This window comes from Grammomys surdaster, unplaced genomic scaffold, assembly GCF_004785775.1.
Source record: "Grammomys surdaster isolate TR1022 unplaced genomic scaffold, NIH_TR_1.0 125769, whole genome shotgun sequence".
NCBI lineage: Eukaryota > Metazoa > Chordata > Mammalia > Rodentia > Muridae > Grammomys > Grammomys surdaster.
In genome coordinates this window covers 104592-130717 of record NW_021620600.1, presented here as the reverse complement: position 1 = coordinate 130717, position 26126 = coordinate 104592, and the positions used below count along the sequence as shown (strand labels likewise).

The window sequence follows — 26126 nt, the reverse complement described above, 5'->3', positions numbered from 1 at the left end:
GGAAATAAAGGTTCAGAGAGGGGCAGCTGCTTCTGTAGGGTGACTCAGGGAAGTTTAGTGACGAGATGGTATTTGAACCCAGGAGGGTTGTGCATTACAATTCTGCCATTTCCTTATGGTTCTGGAAAGATTTTGAGATGCAAAGGGGTTAGGAAACTTGGAGATCCTCTAGGTGACATGTCATTCCATCTGTCCCCTGCAGATCGTGAGGATCAGTCCATTCTCTGCACGTGAGTTATCCCAAAGGGCCCCAGAGTCAGAAGCTCCCATAGAATGTGGCTCTGCACAAATGGGAAGGGCACCCATGGGTGCGGCATTGGGTAAAATGGCAGAGTGCCAGGGGGCATGGCTAATGTGTGGGGTAGGGCTGCCTGGTCTCCCTGCCCCCTCTACGTCCCCTTACTACCTCCACAGGGGGGAATCTGGAGCTGGGAAGACGGAGAACACCAAGAAGGTCATCCAGTACCTGGCCCATGTGGCATCATCTCCAAAGGGCAGGAAGGAACCTGGTGTCCCTGTAAGCCACACAGCCTTGGTACACTCCAGACATGTCACTGGCAGCATATTTTATCTTGGGATACAGTCCACATTCACAATTGGTGCAGGGCCCTATGTCTTCCTGTGCTACCTGAGCACCTACTACGTGCTCATCACAAAGTCAGGCGTGAACAGGTTGGAGATATGAGGCTGGCTCGTAGCCTTGTTGGTTGCCCATAGCACTGGGCACATGGTACATGCTTCACTTTGAGGCCTGATTTTAGGTGACCTGTGTCTAGGTTTGGAGGGTGGTAGAGGTACCCCTAGACTCTGAGCCCTCAGGGAGTGGTTACCAACAATACTCACGGAAAGCCCCAGTCATGGTGGGTGAGTTCTGATAGGGGCAGAGGGAGGTGGTACAGTGGGATTTAAGCCAGGTGCATAATCCCTGGGGTTTCCCTGCCTCATACTCCCTAGCCCCTCAGCCCCAGCTCTGCCCTAAGGCCCTCAGTTCATCTGCATGTCTGTCCATGTTCCATGTGCGGTGTCCTGGTTCGTGTGTCCTGTCCTGTGACTTCCTCAGACCTCCGTCAGCACCATGTCTTATGTGAGTAGCAGGAAATCCCCTTGCCACCCCAGTGTCACCCGGTGTCACTTGAGGCCACCAGCCCACAGCCATCTAGGAGACAGGGTCCTAGAATGGCATACCAGCTCCACAGCGACCCACAAAGCCACTGGTGACAGTTATGCACATGACCGGACCACGTGGCTATCTAGCTCAGACATACTATATGCATGAGGCCAAGGTTGTCTACTGTTGCCACTGAGCCCCACTGTGTTCAACCAAGCCCATAGAAAGTCCCTTATGTACACACAACCACACGTACCCTGCCCTTCATGACAGCCCTGGCATGTATGCGTACCCAGGCCCCATACTGCTATTTAGCTGGGTCTCCCTGTCTACAAAGACAGCTCTCTCACGTTTGTGCCAGGCCTGCTGTTGTGCACGTGCTCAGGCCTCATCCTGGCATTTAATGCAGTACACGTGGCCAAGCCCCCATCATTCACACCAGCTATACTGCATTCACATGCCTAGACTCCATGCTGTCACTTAGTACAGTCCTACTATGTGCCTGTAATTGCTCTCCTCCCCCAGTATTCACGTGCACAAAGCAAAGGTCTCTGCCACCACTCAAGGTGACCCCACTATGTGCACATGCCCAGATTCCATGCTGCTTTTAGTGCAGTCCTACTGTCTGCACAGAGCCATGCCCCCTCTATGGTTCATGGAAATCCTACTGTGTCCATGAAACTAGGTCCTCACTGCCAGAGAAGCCATACTATGTGCACACCCCAGTCCTACTCTATGCAGCCTGGGCCTGTACTGCCTGCCATGTGTACAGAAAGAGGCCACAGATACTATTACACAGTAACCCAGACACCCGAGCCACTCCTCCCAGTGGGGCTGGAGAAACAAGCTTTCATAGGACCAAGCCACACGACCCTTTGCACATCATCTTTTTTTGTTTGTTTTATTTTTTTCTGGGATAGGCTCTTATTTCATAGCCCAGGCCGGCCCTGAATTTGCTCTATAACACATGCTGGTCTTGAACTTAATATCAGCTCTCCTTCCTTCACATTCCCAAATGCTGGGGTTACAGGTGTGAGCCACCGTGCGGGGCTGCATTTGGTTTTTTGCTCATTTGACAAAGCCACTGATGTAGACAGAGACAACACACTCAGGTACCATTCACTGAGCACCCACTGTGTGCCTGGCTCTGACACCGGAGGAGCTAGAAGTAAGCTCAGAATAAGGAACTGCCTTCAAAGCACAAAACTACCGTTTACTGACTGCCCGCTGTGCACCAGGGTGTTTGAAGCATGTTCTATGCTTAGTAGAATATATATTATCCTCGTGTCCACAAGTGATGTGTGGGGACCCATGAACTGCAGCAGTAAACATGTCAGCAGACAGTGGCTGACAATTTGGTGTGCACTCTCGCAGACCTCTCTCCCTGTGTTTACTACCATGTATGTCTAGTAATAACCATGTTGTTTGTGCTGTAGTTTCTAACCTACTTCGTTTCTTATTAATGGGAACAAGACTGGTTCTGCAACATTTTTCCCCTTTGTTTGGTTGTTTTACATCCACTCAACAGTAAATCTCCAAGAATTGTCTCTGTTCCCCTCACTATACACACCGGCAGGCAAGACTCTTCCACCCCCATACAAAAGGCCCCACCCAGAGAAGGCCAGCCCCAATGCCTGGCCCCCTGAGGAGGGAGCCTCCCTTTCTCACTGATGCACCATCTCCCATGCCCCACAGGGGGAGCTAGAGCGGCAGCTTCTTCAAGCCAATCCCATCCTAGAGGCCTTTGGCAATGCCAAGACGGTGAAGAACGACAACTCTTCGCGCTTTGTGAGTATGAGGCTGTGCATCTGGCAGGCTAGAAGACTGGGGCCCGATTTGGGGGTAGGGAAGAGACAGGGGTCTGGACCCCTAGGGTTTGAGAGAGGAGTTCTGTGGAGGATCTCTGAGTCTGAGGAAGGAGGCTGGTGTTTGAACCTGGAGTCTAAGGGAGGAGGTCCTACAACCTGGCTGCTGGTGGCTCAGCAAAGTTGACCGGACTGGAATTGCCTGCAGAGTCCCTGAGTGAGACTAACTGCTGATGTGAGCTTGATGTAGAAGGAGGGGGTTTGGATTTGGGGAGACCCCTTACACGACGTAAGCCCTGCACCATTTTTGCTACAGGGCAAATTTATCCGCATCAACTTTGATACGTCTGGCTACATCGTGGGAGCAAACATTGAGACCTGTATCCTCTGAGGGATCCTGGGAGGCATGGGTAGCAGCCAAGGAGGACAGCCCTCTGAGCCTTCACCCAGAAAAGATGCCCTGTGGTGACACTCAGCCGGGGACCAAGCAGCCTTGTGAGGGCATGCTTGTGATGTCCTAGTCAGCCCGTGGTCAGACTCTTGGCTGTGCTTATGGAGTTGAGGGCATAGGAGTCCAGGGAGACACAGGAGGGTTAGATCCAGGAAAGCCAGGTGAGCTTCCAGAATTTTTTTTTAGTAGGTTATAGAGGGTGTGCTTAACTGTCTGAACAACATGGGAACTTGCAGGGAAAAGTCCCCTAGGAAGTCTAGGCAGAGCCTCAGGGCTCAGTGTTATCAGGGTGAGGCAACCCCACTGCTTGCTGGATTGAAAACTCCTTCTCCTGGAATGGTATGTACCACATTGAAGCAGCATACAGCAAGGCATACCTGTCATCCTAGCACTCAAGATCCTGTCTCAAAATACCGAACAAAATGAGAGGCGGAGGGCTGAAGAGACAGATGGCTCTCCATGTGGGTCCTGGGAACTGAACTCAGGTCTTCAGGCTTATTGGCAAGCACCTTTACCCACATTGCTGTATTGCAATCTCCCATTGATTTAAATTTACTTTATTCTGTTATTTTGGTGGTGTTGTAGCCTGTGTATATGTCTATGTACCATGTCCTTGGTGATGGCAGAGGCCAGAAAAGGGCATTTGATCTCTGGGACAGAGTTACAGATGGTTGTGAGTCACAACATGGCTGCCGGGGGTTGAGCCCTGGTCCTCTGTTTAAGAACAGCCTGTTGCACACACCTTTGATCCCCACACTTGGAGGCAGAGGCAGGCAGATCTCTATGTTCAGTACTAGCCTGGTCTACACAGTGAGCTCCAGGACAGCCAGGGCTACACAGAGAAACCCTGTCTCGGAAAACTGAAAAGCAACGACAATGACAACAAACACCAGCCGGCTCTTAACCGCTGATCCATCCCTCTAGCTCCACGTTACTTTTATTCTATCTAATTAATTAATTAATTAATTACTCTTTGAGACGCTGGTCTGGAAATTCATTATGTAGTCTAGGCTGATCTGCATCCCAAATACTGAGACCTCAGGCAGCAGGCTCCTTGACCCGCCTCCCCTCCCAGATCTGCTGGAGAAGTCCCGGGCCATCCGACAGGCCAAGGACGAATGCAGCTTCCATATCTTCTACCAGCTGCTAGGAGGCGCTGGGGAGCAGCTAAAAGGTTAGTGTCACTCCCTGCCTGCTTTGCCCTGGGGTGGTTGAGAAACATAAGGTTTCCCCTTCTCTACACCCCCAGGGGGAGCCCCATCCCCAAAACGGGGCTGTCCAGTCCTGCCGTCCCCGTGATGTGTGGGAACAGCGCAGTAGCGGAGCGCAGCTCTGGGCTCCTGTCATAGATTCTGTGTGCTGGCCTCCCAAGCCCTGCTTTCTACCATCTGCTTCCAGCTGCCTTCTGGCTTTCGCTCCTGCCCGCGGCATCTGTCTGCTCCGTTCCTGCACCCCTGTTCCTCCTGGCCCTATGGTGGCTCTGCCTTGCTGTGGCTTCTTGCAACTCCATGCTTCCAGTTGACCTTACTGTGTGCTGTTGGTGCCTGCAAGCTGTTCCTGCTGGTTCAGAGGCTATGCCAGAGGTTGTGCCCTCTCATGTCTCCTCTTTTTTTTTTTTTAAGACTTATTTATTTTATATATTGAGTACACTGTCGCTGTCTTCAGATACCAGAAGAGGGCATTGGATCCCATTACAGATGGTTGTGAGCCACCATATGGTTGCTGGAATTGAACTCAGGACCTCTGGAAGGGCAGTCAGTGCTCTCAACTGTTGAGCCATCTCTCTAGCCTTCCTCTCTTTCTTTTTGAGACAGGATCTCACTATGTAGCCCAGGCTAGTCTGGAATCCCAGCTAGAACGGCAAGCGAGCCGCCGTGTCTGACTTGTGCTCTTTATTACCCTGCCTTCGGTCCACAGCTTTTTCTGTCCCTCCTGGCTCCTGTGTTGGTCCCCGGACACCCTGGTTCCAACTCTGGCTTCTAGAAGCGTGTGTGTCCCCAGGTGCTGGCTCTGCCATCTTGGTCAAGCACCTTCTCGAGCCTGCCTGCTTCAGACCCACCCAGCCCTCGGTAACAGACTCAGGTCCTATCATGGCATAGCTGACCCCAGCACTCACTTTGTCTACAGCTGACCTTCTTCTGGAGCCCTGCTCCCATTACCGCTTCCTGACCAACGGGCCCTCATCATCTCCGGGCCAGGAACGGGAGTTATTCCAGGAGACCCTGGAGTCCCTGCGAGTGCTGGGCCTCCTCCCAGAAGAGATCACTGGTGAGTGAGCCTGGGCCACTCCTACCTGGGAATGGGATTGTCTTTGAGAGTGAGCGTTTGAGTGTGAGTGTGCAAGTGTGTGTGAGCTGTGACCATGAATGTGTTAGTATGCAAGCATGTGTGAGTGCAAGTGTGTGTTTAAGAGAGCGTGTGTGTGTGTGCGTGTGTGTGTGTGAGTGTGTGTGTAGGTCAGAGGAGAGTTTGTAGATGCTTCTGTTGGTTCTGAGGAGTGAACTCAGGTCATTTCCTCATCTTCACTTGGACGGATCCACCTCACAGCCAACTGTTGAAGTATTTATAGATACTGCTGTGTAAACGGGGGCTGGAGGAGATGGGCAGGTCTCTCCTCCTCACCTCACGGGGACTATGGAAGTGACATCAACCAGTCATATAAATGATAGGAAGCTGGAAGAGTATGGAGGGGTGCAGAGCAGGGAACCATGGGGGTTGGAGTTGGGGTACAGCTCCACACAGGAGGCCAGACACTGGTACCTGTGAAAAAATGTGCTTGGACAGAGGCAAGAAGTGAGTACCGTAGGAAGAGTATTCTGGGATGGCCTGTGCAAAGGCCGTGGGGCAGGGGAAGTGTGTGTTTGAGAAGTTGAAGCTTCAGGAGTGAGTTGGGTCTTCTTTGAATTTCATTTGACATTTTATATTGTGATAGTAAGAGGAGCTCTTGGGGACAACAGGAAAGGAAAAGTTATGGTTTAACAGTGATGTGTGTCAAGTTGGCAAAGGATGGGGCGCCTTGAACCAACTGGAAAGAAGGGCCTCAAATGAAGACTTGTGTGATCAGATTGGCCTGTGTGCATGTCTGTAGGGAATTGTCTTAACTGATAATTAATGTTGGAGGACCCAGTCCACTGTGGGTGGTGCCATTCCTACATAGGTGTTTCAAGCTATGTAAGGAAGCAGGCTGGGCGTAAGCTGGAGAGCAAGGCAGTGAGCAGCCCTTGTCTGTGGTTTTGCTTCATTTCCTGTTTGATTGTCTGCCCTCTCCTCAGTGATGAACTGTGCCCTGGAAGTGGAAGCCAAGTAAACTGTTTCCTCCCCTAAGTTGCTTTTGGTCAGAAGGTTTTATCACAGCAGCAGAAAGCAAAGTAGATCGGAACTGAGTCAGGGTCTCTTGTTTCCCAGGCTGCCCATAAACTCCCTATGTAGCCAAGGATGACTTGAGTTTCTAATTCCCCTGCCTCCATTCCTACCTCCTGAGTGCTGGCATAACAGGTGTGCACCAACATGCCTGGTTTATGTGGTGCTGGGGATGGAACCTAGGACCTTATACATTGTTAGTCAGGTACTCTGCCTACTAAACTATATTTATAACCCTTTAAGTTATTATTACCGGTGATGATGGTGATTATGTTTGTGTCAGAAAGAGTCTCATACTGTAGCCCAGACTGGCCAGGAACTGGCTATGTAGCTAAGGAAGGCCTCAAGATTATAGCAATTCTCCTCTCTCAGCCTCCAGAGTATGACAATGGCAGGCACTGGCCCCTTTACTCAGCTGGACCACAGCATCTTTTGAGAGGCTGTGGAATCTTCCTTTTTGGATGGACTGGGGTCTCAGACAGAGACCCCTAGGTGTATGTGGTTCAGCTGGGCTCTACCTCACAGTTTGAGTCTCCCCTGGAGCTCATGCCGCCTTCAGGGATCAATCTAGAGTGCTGAGCACCTGAATGTACCCACCCATGGCCACGGCCACGGCCAGATTTTTTTTTCTTTTTTCTTTTTCTTTTCTTTTTTTCTTTTTTTCTTTTTTTGGTTTTGGTTTTTTGAGACAGGGTTTCTCTGTGTAGTCCTGGCTGTTCTGGAACTCACTCTGTAGACCAGGCTAGCCTCAAACTCTTGAACTCAGAAATCCGCCTGCCTCTGCCTCCCAAGTGCTGGGATTAAAGGCGTGCACCACCACTGCCCAGCCATGGCCAGATTTCTTAACCATGGTTTTGTAATTCCCTGGGCTGCTAGTCCTCCCCACCAGGCAACTAGCAAACAAATTCAGAACTTGGCCATGATCAGCCCAGTCTCTTGATACCAGATGGCCCATGGGACACTCCTGCTGGTGGCCTGCTGTGTAGTGGGTCCAGTGGCAGATGGGAGTTTTCCATTGTGGAAACTAAATTTTCAGAGTTTGAATGTGCTTACAGCCTGACCTTGGATCTCCATAACTTCAGCTACACTTAGACCTTCCAGAGAGAGGACCATATGTGGTCATCTTCATCCCCGGACCCCAGAGCCTGGCTCTAGATTCCCAGTGTCTGCCCACACACATTTAACTTAACTCATTAATTTATTTTGGTTCTGAGAGTTGATTGCTGGGCAAGTGCACTGCCACTGAGCAGCGTCCTCGGCCCGTCACTGGGAGATTCTGAGCAAGGGCTCCACACCATAGCCATACCCTACAATCTTGGTTGGTTTGGGCTGCAGAGGAGCCACCTCGCCACCATCCACAAGGTGGCGCCAGTTCTCCACTCCCTAGCTCTGGACTTGCGTGCCCTCCATCTCTCTAGGAAGTTTGTATATTTTTGTTGGAGTGACAGACAAATGGGATCATGTGACAGTCTCCTTGTGTTCCATTTGTATGGACTAGAGCCCAACATCTTTGCATAGACCCTGTTTCAGATCAAAGATGAGACAGAGGTCAGGAAGTCTTGCCTGGGTCCCACTTCCCTACAGCAGATGGCAGAGTGATGGTAGACCCCGTAACCCTCACCAGAAATGCAAATGGACACTCCCAAGGGTAGCCTGGGACCCAACAAGAAAGGACCTCTGTGTGTCTGTCACTTCACTTTGTATCCTTCCCTGCTAATCCTTGGTATTATGAATACCAGGCTGGGAAGCTGAACAATTAGCAGACACAGGGAACCTGAGAATCTCTTCTATAAGAATCTTGAACTCATGGCAATCCTCCTGCTTCAGCTTTTCAGTTTTCAGACTACAGATACGAGCCACTGTACTCAGACACATTTCATTAGGATCAGTCCCTGGAGTACTGATCACAGGGCTATCTCAGGGTCAGAGTGACCACATACTGACTGTAAAGTATCCTGTTTTACTTACTTATACCCACAGTGATGGGGTAGCCACAAAAAACCCACAACTATGCTTCTGTCACAGAGGGGGACACTGAGGCCCCGTTTTCTGCAGACCTGGCTGTCACCCCCAGGTTAGCTGGGCTTGATGCCCAACCCTGCTCTGCCTTGTTCCAACAGCACCCTATTTTTGCCAGTCATACAGATAGATCTCCCAGCCTTGGTCCTGGGAGGTCCTCGAAGTGTCAGCTGCCTAACACAGGCCTTTCCAGCACTCGGTCAGCAGTAGTGATCTCTGTCTCGGGCTCTTAGCATGCCAGTCCTCAGCTCTGGGACCCAGGACCTCATGTGAAGTGGCTCCTGTCAGCTACAGAAGTCTCAGCATTTCTGGGACTCCTGTCACTGCCCCACCCCTCACCATCTTCCATTCTAAGAATGACAAATAAGAGATCAGTGAGTCCAACCCCTTCCTACTGCCCAGCTGAGGAAACTCAGCTGGACACCCAACAGGCTCAGATGGACACTCAACATTTTTTGTTCCATATTTGACTTATCTTATGTGTATGGGTGGTTTACCTGCATGTATACCTGTGTTATGCCCAAGGACGTCAGTTCCCCTGGAACTGGAGGTTCAGGTGTTTGTGAGTCACCATGTGGGTAGTGAAATTTGAACACTGGTCCTCTGTAAAAGTGGCAGCCAATGCTCTTAGCCACAGAGCCGTGTCTCCAGCCTCCATTCAGCAAATTCTACCGCTGAGCACTAGGTTTCTGGTTAAATATCTGATGTTTTTTGTTTTTTTTCCTTTCCACATTTATTTATTTAGCACGTACATATACATGCATATGTACTTGGAGGTGGGAACAGCTATGGGAAGTCATTTCTCTCCTTCCACAATGCAGGTGCAGGAAAATGAACTCAGGCAATCAGGCTTGGTGGCAAGCCCCTTCACCAGCTGAACCATTTCACCCACCTTGGATTGCTTTTTGTTGTTGAGACAGTCTGTAGTCCAAGCTGGTCTTGAATTTCTGATCCTCCTGCCTTCACCTCCAGAGTGCTGGGATGATAAGCATGCACCATCACAGTGTGTGTGTGCTTGAGTGTGTGTGCTTGAGTGTGTGTGTGAGTGTGTGGGGGAGGTGTGCTCAAGTGTGGTGTGTGTGTGTGTGTGTGTGTGAGAGAGAGAGAGAGAGAGAGAGAGAGAGAGATCGATCCCAGGTTCTGTCGATGTGCTGTGTGCAGCTACTTGCTTGTTCCAGCTTACTCTATGATGGACAAGAAAGTTCGCATAACTTCAGCTGGAATCCTACCTCTGCTCGCTTATGAATTGAAAGATCCTGAGTTTGTGAATTACATGCCCAGTTTTCTATCTGTCACCTTGGGGTCATAGGCAGCAGGGTCCACTTCCTAGAGCTGTTCTTGCAGGTCAGGTGCTTGGATGTGGTACAGGGAAGAGAAAATAACCCATGTCTGTTGACTGCATAAACACTGGAGACTGAGCAGCTGGGGTGGGAACAGTGCACGCTGTATCGCTCCTCAATGGTGCCATGGAGACAGCGGACACAAACACAGCCACCACAGTCCATCACTGGCCCCTGTGCCCGAGCTCAAGGGACAGAATATCTCAAGTTTCAGTAGAACTCTGAGTTAAATAAGCAGCAGGAGCTGAGAGATGGCCCAGCCCTTAAGAGCACTGGCTGCTCTTCCAGAAGGCTCGGGTTTGATACCCAGCATCCATATGGCAGCTCACAACCATCTGGAACTCCAGTTCCAGAGGATCTGCCTCTGTGGGCATTGTGTGCTCATGATGCCCGGATCATCTATACAACATAAATTAAAATAAAGGAAAACATTACCAACAGTTTCTCAGGTCACACAGTAGTTACCCCCACCCCTCCCCTTCTCCCCTTCCTCTCCCTCTCTCTCTCCCCCTCCCTCCTCCCCATAGAAAACATTCCTGCGATAGCTTCTCCCAGATCACTGTGGTTTTGTTTGAAGTAGTGCTAGTCCCTAGACACACAGGCTGAGCTGCTCTTCCACAGTGCTCCGGTGTCCTCCAGGGGGCAGCACAACCTCTGTTCTCGGAGTACCTAGAATTCCTAATGAAAAAACTGCACTGGGTGGTCACAGCCAAGACATTTGCAAAATCTAAGTATTTTCTCCCTAGATCTGTTTAAAAACCAAACCCTACTGTAGTGTGAGGTCTCTGAGGTCTGTGGCTGGACACCTTACCAAAAACTGGTATATAGGAGCTGGGGCTGGGGCCTAGTTGTGAAGTCCTGGGTTCTCATAAGTCAGGCATGGAAGTGGAGTCTTGTCATCCTAATACTAGGGAAGTAAAGGCAGAAGTTCAAGATCACACACACACACACACACACACACACACACACATACACACACACACACATATATGTATATGCATGTGTGTGTGTGTTTACCTCCAGGCCAGCCTGGGATGTATGAAACTAGTCTCAAACACGCAAAAATCAAATCAAAACAAAACAAAATCTTAGGAAATAGGAATTGGGATGAGAATAGATTTATTTAAAGGACAGAAGAATCCTTTGTTATGTTCTGCAGGAAATGGGCCAGCAAAACAGCTCAGTAAGTAAAGGAGCTTGCTGCCAAGCCTCAAGACCAGAGTTCAGTTCCTAGTGTCTCTGTAAGAGAGACAGAGCCCTCCAGCCAGGAAACTATGTGTAGATCAAACTGTGAGGTGGCTCAGCACAGCTTTCGGGGGGCTATCCGCTCCAGTTGCTGGAGTTTCTGGGTATTCAGGTCTAGCAGGGAATTTTCTAGAGAAAGCTTAGCTCTTTAAGGTCTGTTCTTTCAGAGTCCCCAGTTGTGGCCACTCACAGAGCAGAGCAGTGTGATTTGGCTCTAAGAACACACGAGCCAAGGTTAAAGCAAGACACTTAGCCATGTCAGTTCAGACTAGTGTCCTTTCTGGGCTTTGCTTGGTTTCCTATCTTGGATTTTTTTTTAAGATGTGTATGCATGTGCACATGTGTGTTCATGTGTGTATGCATGTATGTTATATGCATCTGAATGCATACCCATGGAGGCCAGGAGAGGACGTAAGATCCCCTGAAGCTGGAGTGACAAGTGCTTGCAGCTACCTGACTTGGGTACTAGGAACAGAACTTGAGTCCTTTGGAAGAGCAGCAAGTGCTCTTCACCATGGCACAGTTCTTGCCATGTAAATTGCACCCCCCCCAGCACAGTGCTGGAGCAGAGGCTTTGGTCACCGACTTGGAAGACAACTCACTTCACTGTGGCATCAGCTTTAATACCCTTGGTTACAAACTCTGTGTGTCAGAATCAGCAATGGGCTGAGGAGATGGCTTAGTGGGAAGAATACCTGTTGCCAAGCATGGGGACCTGAGTTCCAATCCTTAACACTCAGGTAAAGCACTGGGCATGGGACTGGCTAGATGGAACCGTGGTTAAAGGGGCTTTCAGCTAAGTCTGGTGACCTTATTTTTTGAAACAGGTTCTCTTACTGAACCTGGAACTTGACGTTTTGGCTAGGCTGGTGGGCCAGCCACTGACTTCTAGGGTCTTCCTGTGTGTCTCCTCAGGCCTGAGGTTGCAGATGTGTACCACTGTACCCTGCCTTTTATGTGGGTACAAACTGGGGCCCTCATGCTCGTTCAGAGAGCACTTTCCTGACTGAGCCATCTCCCTGGCACAACAGCTGGTTCCTTTTGAATGGTGTATACATTATCTCTCCTTTCAAAACTTGAGAACAGAAAGCAGGGTGTATTGATTCTGTTGCAGTTTTAAAGGCCTAGCTGGGGTCACAGGTGAGCTTTGAGCTCTAGGGCACTGGACATAGCTTTGAGTTTTCCTGCAGCAGGATTTAGACAGGTACCAGAGTCCCCTGTGACCTTCCTCTCTGCTCCACAGCCATGTTTCGCACTGTCTCAGCTGTCCTCCAGTTTGGCAACATTGTCCTGAAGAAAGAGCGCAACACAGACCAAGCCACCATGCCTGACAACACAGGTATCACCAGGGCCAATGTCCTCTGTCCTTGCCAGAGTGTCCCCTCCTACCTCTGCCCCTTACCCTGGAGGGCTCAGACTCCTGCACTTTGTAGAGATCTTGCCCAGAGCACCACGGCAGGCTTCCTTCATCTTAAATGCCCTACTGAAGACAACCCCTTTGTGGTAGGTAGACAACCCCACCCATGCCTGAGAAGAATCTCTCCTCCTCCAGCCTTGGGCTCTTTTTTCCTTTATAAAAATACTTTATTTACTTTATGTGCTTTGGTGTTTTGTCGGCATACATGTCCGTATGAGGATGTCAGATCTCCTGGAACTGGAGTTACAGACAGTTGTGAGCTGCCATGGGGCTGCTGGGAATTAAACACGGGTCCTCTGGAAGAGTAGCCAGTGCTGTTAACCACTGAACCATCTTTCTAGCCCCAACCTTGGGCCTTTTAAATTCCTGATCTTCCTGCCTCTGCCCCTCAAGGGCTGAGGTTTCCCATCTGTGCCACCACACCGTTTCACATCTCCCTCCTTGTGTTTGTTAAACAATGAAAATCACTAATTCTCATCCTGGCTTCTTGTTCGTTATTGGAACTGGGCCATATGTACCTCAGGGTAGCCTTGAACTCTGGATCCTCTTCCATCCGCCTTTTTTTATTTTGTTTTTTTGAGACAGGGTTTCTCTGTGTAGCCCTGGCTGTCCTGGAACTCACTCTGTAGACCAGGCTAGCCTCGAACTCTTGAACTCAAAAATCCGCCTGCCTCTGCCTCCCAAGTGCTGGGATTAAAGGTGTGCGCCACCACCGCCCGGCTTGTTGGATGCTATTTTTAAGCTCCTTGAATGGATAGAAAAGATGAGACTTTATGTACAAATGACCTGCCCATGGCCATTCAGCCAATGAGTGCTGTCAGCTGTGAGCTCTGAGCAGCTCCATGGCTTCTTGGAGTAAGGGAAGAACTGTGTGGAAGACAGGTAGTTTCTTTTCTCCCTCCTGTCCCCTGGGGGTGCTCTCTTCTCTTCTCTTCTCTTCTCTTCTCTTCTCTTCTCTTCTCTTCTCCTCTCTCTCTCTCAACGGTCTATCTATGTAATCTATGTAACATGTAATCTATGTAATATGTATCTATGTAACAGTATCTATGTAGTCTAACAAGTAACTTGGAACTTGCTCTACAGTCCAGGCTGGCCTTGAACTCACAGAGATCCACCTACCTCCACCTCCCAGTGTTGATATTAAAGGCATGAGCTAACACACTTAGCTTTTTGGTTTTAAGCTTTGTGAGAGGTTATCACTGTAGCCCATGTTGACCTCAGACTCACAGCCAGCCTCCCAAGTGCTGGGATTTGGTTGTCAAGGAAGGAGAGACAATTGCCCACAGATTCCAGTGATGTCTGCGTCCTTGTGGTCTCCCCTGGGGTTTTCCTACCCTGTGCCTTTGTAACTGGAGATCTAGACAGAAATAGAGTTCACAGGCTCCCTCTGGACATCTGGAGCTCTCTGTCCTGGTTATAAAAACCCTCCAGCTCTCTCTCAAACTCTGCACAGCTCTGAATCTGGGGAACTGGGGCACTGCTCTCCACTCGCCCAGCCCTGCAGCGCCCACTTGTGGCCACCCTGGGTGCTATTCAACAACCTTGCACTGCCCTGCACTGGCGCGCCTGTTTGCTTTACTTAACTGGGGGCAAACACTACAAGTCCTTCTTTTTTCTTTCTTTCTTTTTGTTTTTTATTTTATCTTTTTGGTGTGTATGTTGGGGGTGGAGGTTTGAGACATGGTTTCTCTGTGTATCCCTGGCTGTCCTGGAACTCACTCTGTAGACCAGGCTGGCCTCAAACTCAGAGATCTGCCTGCCTCTGCTTTCTGAGTGCTGGGATTAAAGGCGAGCCCCACCACTGCCTGGCTACAATCCTTTCTGAAACCTGCTTATTTCCCTTTAATGCCTTAAGGGGTAGCTTTATGTGTTAACTAGAACCCGATGGTAGGAGTGTTGGGTTCAGACAGGATCTCATGTAACCCAGATTGGCCCACAACTTGCTTTATAGTTGAGGATGACCTTGAATTCCTGATCCTCCTGCCTCAAACTCTCAGATAGTGGGCTGGCAGTCTGTGCCACCATGTCTGACTCTGTTGCCTTTTTAATGCATTTCTTTCTAGGCTTCTTCTTTTTCCTTCTGTGGGGCCCAAGCTCAGAGTAAGCTGGAAACGTGGCTTGATTCAGGGTTTAATTCAGAGTAGAAAGGGAAACGCGCCTCCCACACAGCCTTGGCGTGTTCCACCGCAAACATCCATCTATTTAGCTTGCTGGTGTAGAGGTGCTTTTTTTTTTTTTTGCTAGTTATTCCTACTGAAGATGCGCATCGCCCCAGGCCTCTTAACCCAGCGCTTGGTTAGCTCAGGATGCTCCTCCCATAAAAGGCTGCCTCCACCTCCTTTCTCCAACGGAGGGGTATGATGCCCCTCCCCTTTCCCAGCGCTAACCCCTGTCACCTCCTCTCTCCCTCAGCTGCCCAGAAGCTTTGCCGCCTCTTAGGACTTGGAGTGACCGACTTCTCCAGAGCCCTTCTCACACCCCGCATCAAAGTGGGCCGAGATTATGTTCAGAAAGCACAGACCAAGGAGCAGGTAGGTGAGATCTGGCTGTGTAGGGGCAGGAAGAACTGGCTTACGGTTTGTGATCCTGAGACTTTTATTATATTATTACAATTGTTTGTTTATTTATTTGTTGTGTGTGGGGGAGTGCCACAGCATCCGATACCAGAGGACCACCTGCAGCAGTCAATTCTGACCTTCTACCATGTGGGTCCTGGGGATTGAACTCAGGTCGTCAGGCTTCACCTTCAGAACCTTCTTACTAGGTCTTTAAGTAGCTTATTCCATCTCTCACACCCAGCAACCTTGCCTGCCCCTACTCCATCACCGGCCCATGAGTGTGTGTGTGTGTGTGTGTGTGTGTGTGTGTGTGTGTGTGTGCAGTAATGAAAACACAGATCAAGGCTGGGGAGATGGCTCCATCAGCAAGTGCTGGCCTCACAAGCATGTGGACCGAGTGTGAACCCCAGAGCCCGGTGTAAAGAGCTGTGGTGGTGAACACATGAGGACCGCTGGCTTCACTGCCCAGATGCTGGAGCAGAAAGAACAAGCTCCAGCTTCAGTGAGGCTCTCCTGAAGAACCATGGGAAATGGCTCTTCCGGAGGCATGACACTTGAGCTTGACCTCTGGCCTCCACACCCTCATGTGTGCTCACATGTGCACACACATGCACACACACAAACAAAAATAAAGACTTGTCTCTCAAGGGGCTTGGGATGGACCATGGTGGTCGCTCTCACCTTTCCTAATACTTCAACCCTTTAACACAGTAGCTCACATTGTGGTGACCCCTAACTATAAAGTTACTTTGTTGCTACTTTATAACTGTAGTTTTCTAGCATTTTACATGATAATGTAAGTATCTGATATGCAAGAGATCTCGCACTCGACCTCTCTGGGGGTCGCGACCCACAGGTTGAGAAACACTGTGCTAGGGCATGGCAAATAAGCAGGTTAATGAAAAGGATGGTTCTGTTTAGTGGTGCCTCCATGAAGGAGGCTTAGTGATGTCAAAACAAAGGAGCGAGGAAGAGGGTCCCTGAAACCATGATCAGTGGGGACAGAGGTGCTTTGGGAGGCTGGGAAGTGACTTCATTTCATTTGTCCTTTTTATAAAGAGTCTCCTGGCTACTGCAAGAACTGATTCCTTAGAACACATATATAAGCAAGGTAACTCAGGGTCACTGACAAAATCCAGGCAAAGATGGTGTCTCAGAGCACAGTGGTGACAGAGAGGTTCACACAGGGAACAGGAAGGAGCTTGGGAGTCCCTGAATTTCTGTCTCAGCTGTGATCTCTAATAGCATAGAGAAACTAAGGCATGGAGAGGTTTATTCAAGGCTCTGAGGTTACAGAGCCTCTGAGTGGCTATACTGGGATTCGAACCCAGATTCTTGGACCTAGAGCTCCCACCGTGCTGTCGATATTGATTTAAGAAGTGGAGGGTGTGATCCACACAAGGTCTTCAGTAATGGCAGAGTGTTGTTAGTGTGGTGCTTTTTGGTGTTTATACGGAAGAAACTGTGAGGTGAACTTCAAGGGCCTAAGGTTCAGGGATACCCTGTTTGGTCCACACCGAGTGTCACATGGGCTGGGCCTCACTTTGCATCCTACCCTGCAGGCTGACTTTGCGCTGGAAGCTCTGGCCAAAGCTACGTATGAGCGCCTGTTCCGCTGGCTGGTTCTGCGGCTCAACCGTGCCCTGGACAGAAGCCCACGGCAGGGTGCCTCCTTCCTGGGCATCCTGGACATCGCGGGCTTTGAGATCTTCCAGGTGTGCACCGTTGCCTTGCTGTCCCTCTCCCCATTCTGGTTCCGAACGTACCCGCACTCACCACCCTATCCTTCAATACTCTGGTAGCTGAACTCCTTCGAGCAGCTGTGCATCAACTACACCAATGAGAAGCTGCAGCAGCTGTTCAACCACACCATGTTCGTGCTGGAGCAGGAGGAATACCAGCGAGAGGGGATCCCCTGGACCTTCCTGGACTTTGGGTTGGACCTGCAGCCTTGCATTGACCTCATTGAGCGGCCGGTGAGGGACCAGAACCAATAGGCTGGCAACCTAGACCCTCAATGCTCTTCCCCGCCTACCTCCCAGACCCTAAAAACTTTCCCCACCCACTGCCAGACACACACACACCACTCAGTTCTGCCTACCATTAGACACTCAAAACTTGGCTCCGCCCACCACCTAGTCCCACAAAACTTTGCCCTCCCAATGCTCAGACCCACAAAGTAGGCTCCACCTACTACCCAACCCCGCCCACCCGCCACAGCTCCCTTCACTGACCCGAAGAAGGAATGCCCCACCTGCAGCCACATCCCAGTGACCAGCGGGTTTTCTGGACACTACAGGTCCCACTTGAGTTCCTGACTATAGACATCGAGTCAGTTCGAGGCTTGGTGCGGGATGCTGGAGCCTAGTGCCTTGCTTATGCTAGACAAGCACTCTGCTGCTCAGCCACGCCCCAGTTCTCCAACCTCCAGCCACTCCTAAGCGCTGACAGCAGCAACCTGTACCCAGACTTGGGGAATCTGACTTCTGTTCCTCTTGCTGGCCAGGCCAATCCTCCAGGTCTCCTGGCCCTGCTGGACGAGGAGTGCTGGTTCCCCAAGGCCACCGACAAGTCTTTTGTGGAGAAGGTTGCCCAGGAGCAGGGCAGCCACCCCAAGTTCCAGCGCCCCAGGAACCTACGGGATCAAGCCGACTTCAGTGTCCTGCACTACGCAGGCAAGGTGAGGGCTAGGCTCGCTGTGGATCCCCACTCAAGCACTCAGGGGTCTTGACTTGGCCCCAGGGTACTTTGGCTAGAGTGACACACAGAGCACAAGACCAAGTCAGCCACAGTTTTCTCCAGGGGTAGGCCCCCTGTGAAATTCCTGTGGCCCTTTGATGGGAGCGGACTGTGTTTGAGGAACAGAGGAGGCCTGTGTGGCAAGGACAGAATGTACTAGAAGAATGTTGTAGTCACAGAGAGAAAAGGGACGGGCTACAGGAGGGTGAGGGAAGGACATAGAAAGAAGGGTCATGCAGGTGAGGGGCAGTTCAGAGCATAGATACGAGTTGACCCCAGTGTTCCAGTCCATGCTAAACACCTGTGTGAGGAGCTCAGTCACACAGTCGCCTGCCTTGTTCCATTCAGGTTGACTACAAAGCCAATGAGTGGCTGATGAAGAACATGGACCCACTGAATGACAATGTGGCTGCCTTGCTTCACCAAAGCACAGATCGTCTTACAGCTGAGATCTGGAAGGATGGTAAGGTCCCCCATGTCCCCAGATGCCAGGCCCCTTCCTACCCCCAGTGGGATCAGGAGCTGGAGGCTAGAGGGGGAGGGAGGAATGGTGGGTACATGGATGAATGAGAGGGCGGGTGAGTGGATGGGTGGATGAATGGGGGGTAAGTGGATGCATACATGCATGAGTGGGTTGGTGGCTGAGCCAGTGGATGGATAGATAGATAGATAGATAGACATAGGGATGGACCAGTTGGTGGATGATGGATGGGCAAGAGTATAGACAGGTAGATGGGTGGATTGGTACGTGAGAGGATGGGTCAGCAGATGGGTAAATGGACAGGTGGCTGGCTGGCTGGGTGAGTGGGAAGCTAGGTGGGTTGAGGAGGGGGTTGGTGGATGGATGTGTTGTTAAATTAGCATATTGTCAAGGATAAGAAATAATACAGGCATATCCTTGGGCATATTAGTGTCAATGATCATTTTTTAGTAATAGTCTCCTATGCAATCAGACCAGAAAAATAAGTGGGAAAATAAGCCATCCCTTGGGACACACAGGGCACTAGGACATCAAAGACTTACATAAATTCCACACTATTCATATTCGACACACACACCTTCATGTATACGTTCTCCTCTCTATCCCTATAGGCTGAATCAGCCCTCATCCTATTTATTTAACAAAATGCAAATGATATGTAAATAGCAGTTACACTACTACACAGAATATGGCAGAAAAAAGCCAGTGTTGTGTTCAGTATAGACGCTTTTCCTCAGAATATGTTTAATTAGTTGTTCAGTCGCAAGTGCCGAGCCTGAATATATGGAAAGCTGACTTTATATAGATATTTTTAGCCAGGCATGGTAGTGCAAGCCTTTAATACCAGCACTCGGGGGCGGGTGGGGCGGGGGAGACGAGGGGATCTCTGTGAGTTTGAGCACAACCTGGTTTATATTGTGAGCTCTAAGGGAGCCAGAGCTACAGAGAGGCCCTGACTCAAAACAAACAAACGAACAAACAGACAGACAGACAGACAAATTTCCACCGGAATGCAAGTTCAGGAGCATCACCCATGTCAGGTGGCTAATAGCCACTGTAACTCCAGGGGCTCCCACACCTCTGTCCTCCATGGGTACCTGCACTCATACACACACACACACACACACACACATAGAAACACACACACACAAACACACAGACACAAGCACGCTCACACGCACACAATTAAAAATAATCAAAAGAGATCCTTCCTAAAACAGCATAGTTCGTGGGCACTGTGGGCACATGACCCCTTACTCATCTGTCCCAGCCCCCGTTTGCCTGGCTCTGAGTGACAGTCCTGCTCTTCTGGACGCTGAAGAGCTGATGCTAAACTAATCTTCCCTCATGAAGAGCCACTAACAAAGCTGGCACAAAGGGAAGAGGAAGGGGAAGGACAAGGTAGGGACTCTAGTTTACACCGCCTTGATCCCAGAATTGGACATGCTGCATCTTAGCAGCTGGAGAGGGGTGGGAGGTAGGCAAATGAGATAGTCCCTGACTTAGTTAGGGTTTTACTGCTGTGAACAGACACCATGACCAAGGCAAGTCTTAGACAATATTTAACTGGGGCTGGCTTACAGGTTCAGAGGTTCAGTTGATAATCAAGGCAGGAACATGGCAGCATCCAGGCAGGCATAGTGCAGGAGGAGCTGAGAGTTCTACATCTTCCCCAGGCAGTAGGAGCACACGCCTTTAATCCCAGCACTTGGGAGGCAGAGGCAGGAGGATTTCTGAGTTTGAGGCCAGCCTGGTCTACAGAGTGAGTTCCAGGACAGCCAGGGCTACACAGAGAAACCCTGTCTCGAAAAACCAAAAAAAAAAAAAAAAAAATTAAAAAAAAAATTCTACATCTTTATCTGTTCATCTGAAGGCAGCTAGGTTTCTTCCAGGCAGCTAGGATAAGAGTTTATAGCCCACACCCACAGTGACACACCTACTCCAACAGGGCCACACCTCCACATAGTGCCAGTCCCTAGGCTGAGCATATACAAACCGTCACAGTTCCCTTAGGAGGAGTGGGTGTGTCAATTTCATTGTTGCACTTCCTGGCATCCAGGGCAAAAAGGGCTATCTAAAAAAACAGAAGCAGACTTGGGTTCTAAGGTGTTCTGTTATTTTCTTTGGTACTGATTCCTCCCAGATGACCTCAGCAGGGTGAACAGGACTTGCTTAGGTCATGGGCAACATCTGAGTCCTGGCTGCTTGCTCTGTGCTGACTAATGCTCTCTCTTTCTTTTCCTCTCACCTTCCCCACCCCATCTCCACACATTTCTCCCACCACTGCCATGTCCCCCCCCCATCTGTCCATCCCCAGAACAAGGGGGTCTCCAACAGTTCACTTTACTTGACTCCTTCCCTTCGCCGTCCCCTGGACCTGCAGGGAGCCTCAGCTCTGGCGCTTCTCCTCCAGGGGTTGGGTCTCTCTGTGCACCCACGGGTGAGGTTACAGAATACAGTTGTGGGGACTGTGGGGAGACTGGGTGGAAATGTTGGTTCCCTTCCTCTATGCATGAGGTCTCTCCCTCCTTGCTGAGCCCTTGGTGGTTCTACAGCCTTCTAGCTAGACCACATAGTAAAAATACAGAGAAGGGGCCGACAAGTTGGGTCAGCACATAATGCTGTGTGTGCTGCCAAGCCTGATAATCTGAGTTCCATCTCTCAGGACCCACATGGTGGAAGGAAAAAAACTAACTCCCACAAACTGTCTTCCACATATGTCTTACACATACATACACACACACACACACACACACACACCCACAGTGTAATAACATTTTAAGAAAGGAATTTCCTGAGCACCTAATGTGCAAACAAGGAAACAAGCACAGAGAGGTTATATAACTTGCTCAAGGTCACACAGCCAGTAAGTGATAGAGGGGGAATTTGAACCCAGAACCTTAGCTCTTCCTTATGCTGTAGAGACCTAATCAATGAAATCTGTTGTTTTGAAAATGACTGACAGTATAGGGGCACTAAAGAGACTTGAACTTGGGCAGGGCCAGCAGTGTCAGAGCACATGAGGACTCTGCTTTCTGAGCTATGTGACCTTGAGGCCAGTTGCTGCAATTCTGGCTGTCTGTCTGCCTGTCAGTTGCACCCCCTACACCCACCCCAGGCCAAGGAGCAATGCTCTGCGTGATATGCCAGATCCTGTAAACAGCAAGCTGCTCCACCCCTGCTAACTACACTCCTTAAAGCTGACTCTAAGAAGCTGGGTGTGGTGGCTCCAGCCCAGCACCCTGGAGTCTGAGGCAGAAGGATGGCGTGAGTTTGTGGCTGGCTGACCTTGATACATTTGTGCACCTCTTTGTCCCCCCGCAGTGGAGGGCATCGTGGGGCTGGAACAAGTGAGCAGCCTCGGAGATGGCCCACCGGGAGGCCGTCCCCGCCGCGGAATGTTCCGGACTGTGGGGCAGCTCTACAAAGAGTCCCTGAGCCGCCTCATGGCCACGCTCAGCAACACCAACCCTAGTTTTGTCCGCTGCATCGTTCCCAATCATGAGAAGAGGGTGAGTGGGAGGGGCTTGATGTGTTTGTTCTGTAAGGTGGGTACGAGTGGCCACCACGCCTGGGCTCTCTGCTTCTGTGACCTAAAGTTTTTGAGTGTCCACTGTGTGGCAGAGACAGAACTTGGGGACACAGTGGCAGAGAGACAAGAAGAGCCTGTTCCAGCTGCTCCTCTGTCCTTCGAGGAGCTCACAGATGAAGGAAGAGCACCGAGTTCTCGAACTTGCTGGTAGACAGGAGTACTTAATAAAATACACATATAACCCAGCACCCAGAGTGGATGTTTAGGAAACTCTGAAGGCGTGAGAAGATGGTCACGTTGGATTTTACCTAGCCAGGGAGTCACAGAAGGCTCCCTGAAGGGGAGCGGACTGAATTGTGTAGCCACAGCAGTTTTCCAAGCAGAGAATAGCTTGTGCAAAGGCCCAGAGGCGGGTGGGAACATGGTGGGAATAAGGGATGGAAGAAGGCTGCGGGGAGGGGGGGGGATAGGAGGTGGCACAGGCCTGTCATTCAGCACTAGGGACAATAAGACAGAACAACTGTTAAGTGCAGGACCAATTTCTCTTACAGCACCAGTTCAAAGACAGTTTGGGCAACTTAATAACACCATGTTTCAAATAAGTAAAAAGAGTTGCTCAACAATAAAGTTACTTTCTAGACTCTCCCAGAGAGAGGCTGAGGGTATAGGTCAATGGTAAACACTTGCCACGGCCCTGCTTGTGGCATCCCTGGTGGCTGCCACTGACCCTGCCGTCACCCCTGCAGGCTGGGAAGCTGGAGCCACGCCTGGTGCTGGACCAGCTCCGTTGTAACGGGGTCCTTGAGGGTATCCGCATCTGCCGGCAAGGTTTCCCCAACCGCATCCTCTTCCAGGAGTTCCGGCAGCGGTAAGCTGTGCCAGCAAAGGGCTCCAGGGCCTGGGCAGGATGGGAGCCAAGCCCCTACAAGTGCGATCTCAGCTTGGGGGCTGGATGCCAGGTTACTGAACCTCAGGAACGCAGTGTGAAAGGGTCTAGGGTACCAGCTGAATTTAGGGTTACTTCAGTGTGCCATCCTCTACACTTAAAACAGAAGCCAAGGCTGGGCGTAGTGCTCTTGGGAGGCAAATGCAGAAAGACTTTTTGAATTCAAGGCCAGGCCTGGTCTATATAGCGAGTTCCAGGGCAGCCAATGTTACAAAATGAGATCCTGTCTCAAAAAAAAACCCAAAATTCCAAGTGTCCCATCCCGTGATGTGGTTTGCATTGCTGACGTCCACGAAGCCTTGTTTATGTCTCTCATGCTGTCCCTCTTCTCCTCCATCCTCCCCTCTGGTTACAGCTATGAAATCCTCACCCCGAACGCCATTCCCAAGGGCTTCATGGACGGCAAACAGGCCTGTGAGAAGATGGTAGGGGCCAATGCTTCGTGGCAGAACTGTGGAGGGTGGGGCTTTGTGGTCTGAGGTGGGACCTGTTCAATGGTAGGGCCCTTGGCTGGGGTGGGGAGGGGGTTCTCTTGCTGGGGCAGGGCCTGTATTTGGAGGTGGTGCTAACTGCATGGGCCGGTCCTTTGCTGTTGGGATGTGATGTATGGAAAGCATTGGGCCTTCAGAAAGATGTTTCATGAGGCCTGTGGGGTGGAGCTCATAGCATGAGAGTGTGGCCTGTGGGGTGGGGTGGAGCTCATAGCATGAGAGTGTGCTCTGTGGCAGGGTTAGGGTCTGCACAGGGATCCAGGTGTGTGTAGGGGACTGCCCCGTTGTCCTTCCTCATACAGTTTCTTTTTCTCCATCTCCTCCTCTCTCCACTCTCACCCCTCAGATTCAGGCCCTGGAGCTAGACCCCAACCTGTACCGTGTTGGCCAAAGCAAGATCTTCTTCCGGGCAGGGGTCCTGGCACAGCTGGAGGAGGAACGGGACCTCAAGGTCACCGACATCATAGTGTCTTTCCAGGCAGCGGCACGGGGCTACCTGGCCCGTAGGTGAGGAAACCAAGCTGTGTGAGGTGTTGTGTGCCAAGGCCGGGCCAAAGCCAGCAAACACTCAGAGGGAGCTGAGGCGCTGCATGCAGCAGAAGTTCAAAAGGCTAGGGTACAGCAGGACACAGCGTTTGGCCACAGCCAAACACAGCTCAGGACCCCAGCTGGAGGGGTGACGTGTCTTAATGGAAGATCCCTGGATGAAAGAGAATGGAAAGCTGCCCGTGGCAGGGCACCTGGCCTGTCTCCGCATGCAGGCAGGTATAGAACAGTCTCTCTTCTAATTGGAACAAAGAGCTAGTAGAAGAGACAGCCCAGCCCCAGGATGGGGCCTATGGACCTCACCCAGGGACCCTGGGGAACGAGAAGAGCTGTAGGCCAAGGGCAGGGTCTGTGTGTGAGGCTGGACTGAGAAGAAAGGAGGCTGCAGCCTGGGCTGAGCCAAGAGCAGATGTGTAAGATGGATCCTTAAGTCTGCTGTGGTGGGCATTCAGCTCAGGGGCTCACTGGGTCCTGTCCTCATGGGGATGCCCACCTCTCATTCCTGTGGAAACGGGGGCATCAAGAGTTCAAAGTCAGCCCGAGCTACATGAGACCCCCGTGTAGAAGGGCTGTGTTCAGGGCCAGCCCTCATGCTCAGCACTGTCCCCACAGGGCTTTCCAGAGGAGGCAGCAGCAGCAGAGTGCTTTGAGGGTGATGCAGAGAAACTGTGCCGCCTACCTCAAGCTGAGAAACTGGCAGTGGTGGAGACTGTTCATCAAGGTGAGGGAGGTGGAGCCTGCGCCTCAGCTCGGGGTTGGGGGAGGGACACTCTGTTCTCAGTGTCTGTGCCTTGGAGCCCATCTGCCCTCCCTTTACCCAGGATTCTTTAGACGCAAGTGATTTAAACTAGTCTGATACAGGACACTGGGGTGAGGGTGGAGGTGGGGGTGAAACCTGCCTGGAATCTGCACACTGGGGAGGATGGGTTGAGGCCTTGGCTGAGGCTGTAGCTCAGTTGGTGTGTGCTTGCTCAATATGCATAAAAGTGTCACCAGAACCCAGGCAACAGGAGGATCAGGTGTTCTAGGTCATCTCTGGCTACATATAGAGTTTGATGCCAGCCAGGGTCACATAAGCTCGTCTCAGAAAAACAAAAGGGGGGTAATGTCATGGTTCAGCAGATTAAGGTTGTTTGCCACCAAGCCTGATGACGTGAGTTCAATCCCCAGGACCCGCACTGTGGAAGGAGAGAACTGATTTTCACCAAACATGTAAAACCAACAATAAACAACAAACAAATCAAAAGAACAGGCAGCTTCAGGTGCAGCTGGATCCAGAATGAGCCTGTGGTCTCCAGACCATCCTCAGGTTCACAGGGATAGTTTACATCAGCAAAGGTGACAGCACGCAGGTGGGTGGTGGCTTCTCTTTCCTGGAGCTACTGTGCATTTCCCCAGGTGAAGCCCCTGCTGCAGGTGACACGGCAAGACGAGGTGCTACAGGCGCGTGCCCAAGAGCTGCAGAAAGTTCAGGAGCTGCAGCAGCAGAGTGCACGTGAAGTGGGGGAACTGCAGGGTCGAGTGGCACAGGTGAGAAGCAGGCCATGTGACATAAGGAGTGAGGCCTAGCAGGACAGTGGATCTGTGTGGGTGTGGCCATGGTGTGAGGGGCGGGGCTTTCAAGTGGAGCTATTTCCACCAAGGGAGTGGGGGATGTGGGGCAGTGGGTGGGCATAAGGGCATGGTCAAGATGGTGAGGAGTATGGCTTGGGGCGGGGCAGAATATGAAGGGCAGAATGAAGAGGGTGAGGAAGTGGGGCTCTGTGTGTGTGTATTCATCCACGCGCAACTGTGTGTGTGTGTCAGGGTCAGGCCTGGAGGGCAAGTAAGACTCCTAGGCAGGGCCTGTTTGATGAACAGAATTCCTGTGGTGAGGGGCAGGGGTGGGGTTCAAGGTTGGCTTCAGCCCTTGAGATACGGCTTTGATGCGAACCGCAAGGTGAAGAGGTTAGGGGTGGAATGGTGAGGGTGTGGACCGCTGGGCAGAGCTATGGCAGAGCAGTGTGGATGAGGGGACGAAGCCGCAGTGTGGATGAGGGGACGAAGCCGCAGTGTGGATGAGGGGTCGAAGCCGCAGTGTGGATGAGG

General features: G+C 51.0%; 1 protein-coding gene across 2 annotated transcripts in view; it reads left to right on the top strand.

Annotated features, from left to right (window-relative positions):
* The window catches only part of Myh14 (myosin heavy chain 14), a 57848-nt gene that overhangs the window by 10666 nt on the left and 21056 nt on the right, over window positions 1-26126 (top strand). Inside the window, exons 4-22 of one of the 2 annotated variants that reach the window (XM_028788833.1) lie at window positions 203-230; window positions 415-517; window positions 1061-1084; window positions 2804-2896; window positions 3230-3293; window positions 4440-4538; window positions 5492-5632; window positions 12572-12667; window positions 15158-15276; window positions 16866-17018; window positions 17106-17279; window positions 17810-17983; window positions 18391-18505; window positions 21848-22035; window positions 22802-22923; window positions 23357-23426; window positions 23839-23999; window positions 24651-24759; window positions 25437-25568. In XM_028788833.1, the coding sequence (XP_028644666.1) occupies window positions 203-230; window positions 415-517; window positions 1061-1084; window positions 2804-2896; window positions 3230-3293; window positions 4440-4538; window positions 5492-5632; window positions 12572-12667; window positions 15158-15276; window positions 16866-17018; window positions 17106-17279; window positions 17810-17983; window positions 18391-18505; window positions 21848-22035; window positions 22802-22923; window positions 23357-23426; window positions 23839-23999; window positions 24651-24759; window positions 25437-25568 (2165 nt within the window). The remainder of the gene's footprint in view (window positions 1-202; window positions 231-414; window positions 518-1060; window positions 1085-2803; window positions 2897-3229; window positions 3294-4439; window positions 4539-5491; window positions 5633-12571; window positions 12668-15157; window positions 15277-16865; window positions 17019-17105; window positions 17280-17809; window positions 17984-18390; window positions 18506-21847; window positions 22036-22801; window positions 22924-23356; window positions 23427-23838; window positions 24000-24650; window positions 24760-25436; window positions 25569-26126) is intronic. The other variant, XM_028788834.1, reaches the window with a different exon arrangement.